This window comes from Etheostoma cragini, chromosome 6, assembly GCF_013103735.1.
Source record: "Etheostoma cragini isolate CJK2018 chromosome 6, CSU_Ecrag_1.0, whole genome shotgun sequence".
NCBI classification, from domain to species: Eukaryota; Metazoa; Chordata; class Actinopteri; order Perciformes; family Percidae; genus Etheostoma; species Etheostoma cragini.
The window spans coordinates 2,148,968-2,161,256 of NC_048412.1; the positions used below are offsets into that span (position 1 = coordinate 2,148,968).

The 12,289-nt window shown below is 43.1% G+C and overlaps 1 protein-coding gene across 1 annotated transcript in view; it reads left to right on the top strand.

Annotated features, from left to right (window-relative positions):
* The window catches only part of me1 (malic enzyme 1, NADP(+)-dependent, cytosolic), an 83,063-nt gene that overhangs the window by 65,198 nt on the left and 5,576 nt on the right, over positions 1-12,289 (top strand). The window contains exons 6-8 of the mRNA XM_034874444.1: positions 943-1,046; positions 10,795-10,904; positions 11,221-11,318. Coding sequence (XP_034730335.1) covers positions 943-1,046; positions 10,795-10,904; positions 11,221-11,318 — 312 coding nt within the window. The remainder of the gene's footprint in view (positions 1-942; positions 1,047-10,794; positions 10,905-11,220; positions 11,319-12,289) is intronic.

A 12,289-nucleotide genomic window follows, 5' to 3' on the forward strand; every position in this document is an offset into this window, starting at 1 on the left:
TTTCAGACTGGACGTGCTGCGACGGTAGCTCAGTTCACAACGACAAAACACACAGATCACTTTGGTCTCGTCAATGGAACATTTGGTAACTTTTAAAAAGGAAACTTTCCATCCAGAATCTTATCGGCGTCCATTTCAGCATCTCACACTCGCCATCCACTCAAAACTGAACGTTACTACTCTTAGCCTTCACAATAAAATCTAATACAATACAACTAATTAAAATACAAGAACATTTAAATACAAATAGAAAACATGACAAAGAACCATAAAAACCCTTGTCTATAGAGCCTGCTTAAATATCAGAGTCTTCAATTTCTTTTTAGAAGATTCAACAGAATTCACACAACATAGAGGGGGAGGGGGGGGGCATGACATTCCACAGCCTAGGAGCCATTGCTTGAAGTGATCGATCCCTTCTGGTTTTAAAATGATTGCAGTTTTTTTAACGGGGGGGGGGGGGGGGGAATGCCTTTGTGGCTCCAGATGGACCTGCACAAAGTCAGATAAAGTGCCTTAGATGATCTACTTGAGTCAGGGTCAGTTGGGGCTGAAAACTACAAACATTCTGGGGGTGTGGAGTTAAATAAGTGAGGTTACAGACCTCCAAAGCCTGTTCCTCATTTCTGTTTGAGGTTATCGTCTTAAGGCTACACAACACAACCAAATCACAAACTGCACTGAGCAGCCAAGTTGCATTGTGGGTCATGGAAGCACCTTTGGATCAGCTGCATTCATTTTCACTGTCCATTGTTAATCCAACAATGTCAAAGGAGTGCAATGCTAAATCAGTCAAGCACTCGTTCCTCTTCGCCAACTTTAAAGACACAAATATTGTGTTGAGATGGAACATTACAAATAACGTGTCCCTTGTTCCTATTGGTTTTCTATTCTTTTTCCTCTCACATGCCTTTCTTTCCTCGGTCTCATGTGTTTTTGCAGACGCTGCTGAAGGACCCTCTCTACATTGGGCTGAGACATAAGCGAGTGCGAGGCCAGGCCTATGATAACCTGCTGGATGAATTTATGAAGGCTGTGTCAGACAGGTATGATCGTTTTGGCCTTTGATGAATCATTTGACCAATTCCTGTATGCGGTCTGCTATTGTCATTGTAATACAAACACCACATGGTGCTCTTAAAAGAAAAATGTCAAGCAGTGATGGAGCCAAATGTTGTGGGATTCAGAGGTCTGGAACTTCAGTCGCAGATGATTCAGTTTGACCTTCTTTAAATCAGGTCCGAGTTGCTAAGCAATTCAATCTACCTGATTGATTACTATTTAGCAAATGGTTGGACTGTCAGAAGTTGAACTGGACACTTATGTCTTTTACTCTTGGCTGCATACCATTATCTATTTTCAAAACTGTCCACAATGATCTGATTTGCTTATTAGTCCACAGACCACTAACCTAAATTGGTGAGTGAGTTTGTTTGGGAACCTATCTTCCATGCCTAAGTTCAGATATATCAATGTTGACACTGGGTTTCGCATAGGACACGGACAGCGGTCTTTGACCCATCCATCCACCCCAATCTCTTTGCCGTCTGTGTCACTCTTTGTACTAGGTCGCCTTACAGAGCTGTGTTTTTTTAACATTGAAAGGAATAGCCGGCTTTGCACAGTTGCTGTAAGCATCCGATATTGCCGCGGATGGGTTTACATTGGAGATAGTTGAAATCCTGATGCGTCTCATACAGGCGCCAAGGGGGGCGATCACACCGAATTATGTCGGTACAGATGCATCTGCGTCGGGAAAACAGCGGAAAGTGGCTACGTGTTTTTCTTCCGACATCTTTGTCGGATTATCAGGGCCAAAGGGTGCCTTGTATCAGACGCTGAGGGGCGTGATCAAGTGACCTGGGGGTGAAAGAAGGGCTGGCGGTTCATAAAAAAAATATCATACATGATTATTCTGAACGCTTAAAGAATTATGATTGAACATGTAAACATGTGGGAGACCTTTGGTTCGTGGAAGAAGCTGTTTTATTCTCTGTATGACTCTACTGGTTCCAGGCACATGAAAATAGCTCACCCAAGCACAGAGATAATTCGGACTTATGTCATGTAGACCTGCTAAACCCTGTTTGATTCAGCAGAGGATCACAATGAGGGGTTAGCTTTGGTGCGTGATTGACTTGGAGGCACAGCCAGGCATCGAAGTCTTTAAAATCCCATATTGTCATTCATTTTGTTTTCATACACTGATCTTATCGTTTTCCTTTGTTGTCTTTTTATTCCAGTTCTGTCCTTAATGAAACTTTTGTATATCTTTGACTTGCATGCATGTGTCCCCGTGTGCCGTGATGCCATCATAGCCACGCATACATTGGCCTGGTTAAGACTTGTCTTAACCCAGAGTGTCCAGAGTCCAGCAGGATCAGTCTGGGTTTGGGCCCCCTCCAGCTGGCAACAGGAAGCCATGACTCTAATAACCGGGTGGCTTCTCAACTACAGGGAGCAGCGGAGCTTTTTCCCCAAAGGAGCCAGATTGGCGGAAAATTAGTAATTATGGGCTCCGAGATTGAATGAATGATTACAGCTCTGCAGTCTTAAGTAATATTCATGTTTAGTTACGTGAATAGAATACCCCAGATTGGAGCAGTCAATGAGCAGCATCAATAAGAAGCAGAAGCCTGGAGGGATTTTTTTAATTTTTAAAATGCTTCCGAGTTGAACGAGGAGGATTCGTGATGCAGCCCGCAATTCTCCAGCGACCGCTCCTGTTGACCAATCAGCATGTGTTGTCAACGGCTTTGTCTCCAGGCAGAAACAAATGATCCTTTAGTCTCATTATTACCCTCCTGCACACGCCCACAAAACAGGCTTCAAAACTCGGAACTCTCCTTTCTGTCATGGAAACACTGACCAATACATTTAATCCCTAATGTGTTTCTGTTGGTGTGTGCCGATTTCTCTCTATGAGAATCCTAGCAACAACGCGTTATCTTTTTTCTTCTAAACACCATTCTATCAGTATCTAATAGGGCATATGCTTGTTAATCCTGACGTAGCCAGCCAACCAGCAGCAGTCACTTCACCTAGCTAAAATAATATCCAGCTCATACACCCTGTAGAACTAAAAAATAACTTTTTTATAACTGTATCGATTTTATTCCCCTACCGCTTGTACAGGTCCAAAACGAACCCTCGCCAGTCTCCAAATGCAGGCCAACAAACACACACACACACACAAACACTGGCGCACATACCAAAGACCAGCCACTATCTTCTGTTTCCTGATAGCTAGTGTTTAACTCAGGCTAATTAATTAGCCAGTAAGTCGCAATTTTTGCAGCCCGACTTCCAAAAGAAAGCACAATGAAATGAAATGTTTCCCGCTCGTTAACTGTTGATTGACAAGCAGGATACAGAGTCTCAGTTCACCCGTCTGGAGGTTCTGACACACTTTCTGCACTCAGCTGTAGACTTGTACCCGTGTTGTTTTGTCCACTGTTGGACACATGCAGTGACTTTCCTGAAACCGCTTGCAGGACTGACACAGGTCCACAGCGGCCTCAATATCCGAGCCGGTCTACCAGGCCTCCACCAGCAGGTTGTCAGCTGTGTGCCTGCCTGGTATCTACTCTCGGACGGCCGGTTTACCTCGCTGGTCCTCCAAAGTTAGGACTAACAAGTTAATTAGCAGTTAAGAAACAGATTTTTATAGCCTATTTATATTTTTATCACGCAAAAGACGTTCGATCGTGCAATTGATCGGGATTTTGCTCATTTGATATCATATCGTGCAGCCCTACCATCAACTTTTTTAAAGTCATCGCATTGAGAGAATAGGATTCCGAGAGAAAGACAGATGGATGAAAGGAACAACAGTGGAGAAAGAATGCAGAATGCGTCTTTGTCTTCAATGACGGCTCGGGGATTTGAGAAATAACGTGTGCTGAGAGATGCAGGAGAGGGAAAGGGGGCTGAGGATTTATTAGGGCTTCAGCCATCAAGCGCTGTAGGGAAACAGACAGCCCAACTGTGTGTGTGTGTGTGTGTGTGTGTGTGTGTGTGTGTGTGTGTGTGTGTGTGTGTGTGTGTGTGTGTGTGTGTGTGTGTGTGTGTGTACACAAATGCATATACTATATGCACACAAGTTTGACAGCTGTGTTTGGACAGAGCACCCTTGTGTGTGACCTTCATTGTGTAGGTTCTCTCTGGCTCTGCATACACTCCAGAAGAGGGGAGGGGGGTGTCCCCCCACCCCAGCCCCCACCTCAGTGTTGGAAGTATGTATGACATCCACCTACTTCCTAATAGCTGGAGATTCAGGTTTCACCGAGTCTCCGATGAAGCCAGATTGGGTTTCCTGGACCTGGGTCACTCGTTAACTCTCCTGTCCGGCATACTGGTCCAGACTAAACCGCAAAGTCTGAGTGATTCCCCACATGGGAGAGCGTCTCATGTCTCACACTCTTTTTCATACCATCAAACATTAATACTAATACAGTTATTCTCAATAAAACAGGACAGGTTGGCAGTAAAGACCAAGAAACCCTGCAGGTACAGTACAATGAGTCTAGGTATTTTTCTTTCATTCTGCTACCCCTATTATAGTAGCGCATCATAAATTGCAGCAAAATAAAAATTTTAGGAACAAAGGAGCTCTGTGTTATTGTTCCAAATAACTTCAACAGCGGCACGACAGGAAAGCTTAGTGTCTCGTCTGCCCGTCTGGTCATCTTCTGTTTCTAGAAGTCTCTAAGATGAAAATCAATAAAATGGAAACACCTGTCCTCCTATAATGTGTACTATTGTAAATGGACAAATTCAAGTTTATTTATAGTATCAATTCATAACTAGAGTTATCTCAGGACACTTTACAGATATAGTAGGTCTAGACCCCACTTTATAATTTACAAGGATCCAACAATTCCAATAATTGTAGTAATTCAATGAATGATGGGTGATTGGCTTAAAGACCAAGCAAATATAGAGCCTTTACATAGGAGCCGGGGGGGGGGGCTCATTGTAGCAGCTGAGACCTGGCCTACCACTTGGGGAATGCAGCTCGAGCACATATTGACAAAACAAGCAAGCTGAATAAGATGTTTATTTTAAAGCAGATTTATTTGTAACAATTCAACAATTCGACCTCATGACATCCAATCAGCAGTGACCAATCAGTGTTGAGCCTACTGTTGAGATGCCACTTCAAACGCAGAAAACGACACCATAAAACACAAAAAAAGTAATCCACAGCGATCCACAAAAAATGCTCCCCCTGCTCCCGAATGAGCATTTAGGCTCCATTGTACTCCAGAACGGTATACAAACAGCTGCAGACCACACGGATGCAAAGTAGGTCTGTTAATGCTCTGGAGGAAACTACTAGAACTGTTGGGTCCTTGTAAATTCTGGAGTGTGGTCTATCTGTATAGTGTCTTGAGATAACTCTTGTTATGAATTGATACTATAAATAAAATTGAAATGAATTGAATTAATAATATATGCTGGAGGATGCCTTTCACACGTGCAAAGTACATTGCTAAGCTGACAATGACAAATTCCCCATAGGCCAAAACCAAAAGAGGATTTTCCCCATTGGCCACCATTCTAAAAGGGATACCTGTAAAACTGTTGCCAGGACACCTCAAACTGCTAACAAGGTTATGACTCTTTCTATTCACAATTTTTAGTCCATGGACTTTTTATATATTAAGATTCTCTAATAGAATTGGTGTATTTGAGACATTATTCATTACATTATTCTGCATGAAGGCCTGACGCGACAAAGAGACAGCGATATTGACAGGGATGCTGTTTTTTCCCAGGCGATGTGTGCGTCTCCTAACCTAATGTAAACTTGGTGGGCCATCTAAATGCATGACGTCATCATATTGCAACTAATCTGAAAAACCTCCATCTAGCCGAGAAAAGTGATTTTAAGAACATTTGACATAGGGCTGGGCAGTATATCGACATCGATATATGAAGCTAGATACTGTATCGTAATATCGTGATATGACATGAGTGTTGTCTTTTCCTGGTTTTAAAGGCTACATCACAGTAAAGTGATGTCATTTTCTGAATTTACCAGACTGTTTTAGTCATTATATCCACATTACTGATGTTTGTGTACATATCTTTTTGAAAGCCCCAATAGTCAACACTACAATATCGCTGCGGTATCAATGTATTTGATCAAAAAAAAAAAGTGAAATTTATTTTTCTACATATCACCCAACTCTAATTCGACATCACCACAACATAAAGTATAAGCCGAGTGGAAACACTGTTGAGGAATACTATTGCGCGTATTCAGTGGGTTGCATATCCCAGAAGTATTAGAAACTTACTTAGTTTGGCACCATTTTGGGATCCTGTGTCCAGTTAATATAATACATCGATGGCAGAAGTCAGTACTCGTACTACTATCAATGACAACATGTACGTACAGACAGTATCATTTAGGTTATAAAGGCTTAATCTACTCTAGTTTGAATATGAACTATTGAACATGACACTGTCATAATATCTCCTTTTAAAGTTGATATGTCCAACTTGGTAGAAAACAGCTGCTTATTAACATATGTGCAGATTTGGAACAAAGCCTCTTAGATCATAAAATAGATTTTATAGTCATAGTTTTACAGCCTTAAGCAGGTGTAGGCAGGGATTTCTCTTGTCTCATCGTAGTGACCGAGTGCTGTCCAACAAGGCCTTTTTGGTCTCTGAAGTCACTAAAAAGACACTGTTGTGGACAAAGGGACGGAACGTGATCTCACTGCCAAGTCTCAACACCAGGGATACACCGTGAGAGGTGGAACAAGTTGTTGTTTTGGCAGTCAAGTCAACAATTTTGCTGTGTTACCCAGTAATAACAATCCCACTATTCATACGGCAACAGGTGCATTGTCAGATTTGGCATTCCATTCAGAGGGTTGTCAAGGAAAGACAACAGACTTTCAGGCAGAAAAAGGGGGCCAGTGAACACAAAGGGCCTCCAAGATGAGCTTTGTTCTCTGCAACGCACACACACATGGTCAAAAACACTCCCCTATCTTTATGGCTCAGGCCAAGGACCAAAGAGCTTTTTTTCTGCATCGGGAAGATGTTCCTTTCTTTCTGCAGGACCACAACCGCAGCTAGTTACTCTGTAGTTTATGGTCAGTGGATGGCCATAAATATGCATGTGTAACAGCTCAGCCTTTCTCAGGTCTGTGTCAGGAGGAGTCTCTGACCTTTCTGGGCTGTCATTTAGAAATGAAACCTAGAATTCACTGTCTAACAGACCACATTGTTTTTCCTTCTCACCTTAAGCCTTAAAACGTAATCCTCTTTACCTCTTTACTGGGAATACTTGCAGGATGTGAGTTTCAGCTTCTGCAGCGGACTACACTCCCAGATCTATCTCTCTGGACTCATTCTGTATAGGAAGCTTGGTTCTGCGTGAACTGGTGTGACCTCTCCAGTAGTTGCACCAAACAATACCTGAGGGCGCTACAGTGGCCGTGGAGCAAGGCCACATCTATCCTCTCCTTCCGCCTGTCTCTGTCTCCTAATGAAAGGTTTACAGCTCCCTTCTTGGCTTCATTATTCCTCCTTTTATCGCTCAAGCTCTCATTGCTGTACGACTGCTCTCAGCTTGATAGAAAACACATTTATCTCCTCCGCACTAGGCTACTGCTGTTAGACAGTAGGTCAGCCGGGCTGTCAGTCTCTGTGTTAGGCAGCACTCGCTCTGTTTCCATCCCCACGTTTTTAACCAAGTTAAGTGATATTGAATAAAAAATACCTCATGGAAACAGTAAAATTTGATGGAATTTCACGAATATTAAAGGAAATGCTTTTGGTCTCATCTGAATTTATCTTGACCGACATACGGCTTGAGTGATAAACTGATGGAAACGTTATTTGGAAGACACTCAGACAGCGAGACATTTCTCCAAAGAGAAGTGCAACTTGCATCTGCGACATCATAGCAATGTGTTAGTTAGATAGTGTAGTTGTTTTATTATTATTGCTTGATATGTTGTTATAAGCTGGCACATGAGCGCTATTGCAACTTGTGTGACAGAGGGAAGGATAACGAGTGAAGCAGCGATGGCACTCTCTAATAAGGACAAGTTTTTATTGCAGGTGAACTCAGGTCACTTCTGGTCCTGCATTACTGTCTCGCCCCCCTTCCTCTCTGCTTCATCCTCCTCCCGCTGAGGGGTTAAGCAGTTTAGCAGCCACTGTAACAAGTGGGAAAGAGCTTTAGTGAACTGTAGATTAACGGTGCAAAGAAGGATCCTTTTCCTTATGAGATAGGAGGTGGGGTGTTATGAAAAAGCTGAAAAAGCCCCGGAAAGAAAGAGCAAAGTCATACTCGGAACGGAGAAAAACTCAACTGTGAAAAAGAAATGAGGAAGGGTTTCATGTCGCCCTGATGTATAGTTAACTGACAGGGCTGTAAGTGTAGTTGGGGGGGATTCGGGGATGGCTCACCCTCTTTGCTTGGCCTGTCCCCAATTTCCTTCATTACTCACTGAAACGCGATCCCTGGTGTTTTTAATACAGATTTCAGACAGCCTCACCCTTTCCTACCATTGTTTCTAACTGCTGATGAATACTTTCAGGCAGTCACGCCATTCTAATGGAATTCGTTCATCCCAACTATCTCCGGGTTTTATTATTGTATTGCAAAAAGTTCCCAGTTTAGTTTTTTTAAATCTAACTTTGCAATGATTGCAATTTCACCTTGCGCGAGAACTTTCCTTAGCCTTGTGTTGTCTTCCCGTCAACCATGAAAAACTCTATTATCACTTTTTCCACAATTTTTGTCAATTTTTCAAGGTTTTGGGTGCTCTTCTTGATGTTTTTTCCAAAGTTATTGGATATTTCTTATGTTGAAATTTTCAGCGCTTATTTTCAAAGCCCATTTTTTGTGATAAAAAAACTGAAAATGAGTCAAATTTGACCCGAGGACAACATGAGGGTTAAAGTGCCCATATTGTGAAAAGAATTACTTTTTCTGGGTTTTTCTCCCATCCCGGAATGCTGTGCGGACAGCCAGACCCTCTTTTGCAGCGCTGTGGAGGAAGGTCTGGCAAAGCAAGACCATAGCCAATGGAAAAAAAAATTCTGTTAAGATACCGAATTAATTGAGGCATTTTTCAGCATCAATCATTCATTTTTCAGACATAATGTCATCCTGTACACCTTCACCAGGCCCTTCTTTGCTTTTCCTACAGCCTAAAGCCTTTCATCTCGGCGAGCAGCAGTCGCTCTGCAAACATCCAGTAAATTCTTAGACAAAGGTACCATCTGTTGAAAGGCATGGGGAACTTGGGATTCCTCTTTGTCGCTGCTGAGTCAAATTTACAGACTCATAATGCTGGCCTTATGGCTTCATTTTGTCCTATGATGTTGTTGTAGGCGCCTACAGCTGCAGGCTCCTATGTTCCCTGCATGTGATAGGTGGACTGAGCAGCATCTTGTAAAAATGAAGTCAGCTGCTTTACTGGGATCCTGGGTGGGCTCTGTGTTCTTCTCCTTCAAACGGGGTGTTTTTGTGATTCTCATCCTTTGACCTCCATTACTGAAACCTATTGTGAGTTGCTGTTGTGAAGTTGGGGAAAACCGGTGGAAACTTGTCAATTGTCCATTAAAATTGTCATAGTATGCTTTTGGCATTTTCCCGTTTACTTCTTTGGGTGCATGTTATAGGTTTACAAAGCGAAAAAGCCCAATGTCCCCCCCCCCCCCCCCAAAGGGACTTACCATCTCCAACAGAAAACCCTGTTCACCAACTGCTCCAAACAGCTCTACTGTAGTCCAGCCTTGACTTCAGAGACGAATGCTCGTCACTTTGTAACACACGTTATAATGTTCACCTAGCTGCTAGCATTACACGCCCTCATACTCAGCTTCTGACTGGCTAGTAGTCCTTACCTAGGTACTGTCAGGTCCCTCGTACTCTGCTTCTGACTGGCTAGTAGTCCTTACCTAGGAACTGTCAGAGCACGCCCTCAGACTCTGCTTCTGACTGGCTAGTAGTCCTTACCTAGGTACTGTCAGGGTCCTCATACTCTGCTTCTGACTGGCTAGTAGTCCTTACCTAGGTACTGTCAGGGCCTCATACTCTGCATCCGACTGGCTAGTAGTCCTTACCTAGGTACTGTCAGGGCCTCATACTCTGCTTCTGACTGGCTAGTAGTCCTTACCTAGGTACTGTCAGGGCCTCATACTCTGCTTCTGACTGGCTAGTAGTCTTTACCTAGGTACCGTCAGGGCCCTCATCCTCTGCTTCTGACTGGCTAGTAGTCCTTACCTAGGTACTCCGCATCTGCGACTCCCATCAAAGATGGAAAAGAAGTGTGATGCCTCACTCTGTAGCTAAAACACAGGGCTGAAAAGAGGAGCTTCAGCAATGTGCAGAATGACAAACGCATGTTTTTTTATTTTTTTATTTAAAGCTCTAAATATAATTTTGAACCTGAAAATGAACATAATATGAGCACTTTAAACAAAACAGCGTACACAGTTATTGGGGCTTTACATTTTACTTCAGACGTGTCTTCTTACATAACATAGTGTCCCTTTTCTATTTATTGAAATGTTTTAATATAACCGTGCATATTCACAAAACTGAATCAAAACTAACTTTGTGTACTGATAAGCTAGCATCACCCTCTTCATTCCTCGCCCCGCGGTAGTTAAAAAGTCCCCTCCCAGGACCAAAAACTAAGTTTTTAAAAGCTGAGACTGCTCTCTATTAAATTACCTCTAACTCCTTTATTTCCCTTCATTTTCAGATGAATTAATTAAAGATCAGGTTAATTGCTGCCCTTCTGTTTACAGGTATGGAATGCACTGTCTGATTCAATTTGAGGACTTTGCAAATGTTAATGCTTTCCGGCTCCTGAGCAAGTACCGCAACAAGTACTGCACATTCAACGATGACATCCAAGGTAACTCCATGACAGAGACACACACACACACACACACACACACACACACACACATCATCTCTGTCCATCTCACCTATTCATTTCTTTCTTATCAAACCACATGTCCGTGTAAAATACAAATAATAAAGCTTGTCTACCTCCAATTGTTTTGTAAACTGTCTTGGTGAATGCGCGGTGCTTGTGAAATGTTGGCATGTTAGCATGAATAAATGGATGCTGTATGTTGTGTCTCCTGAAGGAGAAATCCCCCCCCTTCTCTTACCATGATCCACTTCTTCTTTGCTAATTTTTAATGTTGCTCTATAATATTCCTTAGGTACTGCTGCGGTGGCAGTAGCTGGACTCCTGGCGGCTCTCCGCATCACCAAGAGCAGTATGTGCGACCACACCATTGTGTTCCAAGGTGCAGGGGAGGTATGTGCGGCACACTTAAAGCAAGACTGTTTGGCTGAAGAGCAAGCACTAAAGCTTAGATTGGGCCCAACAAATCAAGACCGACCCTACCTGAGCCCGTGCACAACACATTAACTGTAATTATGAGCCCGAGACAGATTTAAACCCGAACATTTTTTTATGACTTAATTCACGTCGGAAGGAGCCAGTTGAGGGGGTTGGACATCTGGTAAGGATGCCTCCTGGGGGCCTCCCTAGGGAGGTGTTCCAGGCACGTCCAGCTGGGAGGAGACCTCGGGGAAGATCCAAGACTAGGTGGAGAGCTTATTTCTGCAACCTGGCCTGGGAACGCCTCGGGATCCCCCAGTCGGAGCTAGTTGATGTGGCTCCAGAAAGGGAAGTTTGGGGTCCCCTACTGGAGCTGCTGCCCCTCGACCCGGTACCGGATAAGCGGACGAAGATGGATGGATGGATGGATGGATGGATGGATGGATAGATGGAATTTTTTTAATACGTGAGCCGTTATAACTGACATTCTCACCTTCAATTTATAGTTGTTTGAAATACAGAAATCTGTTTAGGATTATCTTAATCATGTAGGCTAAACTGCGTTGCTTGTTTGTTCACAAAGGAACGGATCCAAATGAAAAAACACAACAACAACAAAAATTAAACTCGAGCTCCCTCAGACGGATAGTGTGGGTAACCGATCAAGGCAGCAACATAATCAAAGCCCTGGAACCATATAGTAGACTTTCTTGTCTCAAAGACCTTATTAATACTGTCCTTCAATGCGGTCTGCATGCCGACTTACTGGTCAACAACGCGGCCAATATAGGAGAGACCATATCTGCTGCGAAAGGACTCCTGAGATATCTGTAATAATTTGGCCTGGTTGCGGAATTATCGAAAACAGCGCTGCAGTTATTGTATGTGGCATGTGAAACCAAACCTGGTAGGGATATGTCATGATGCTCTTCTCTTCCAACACC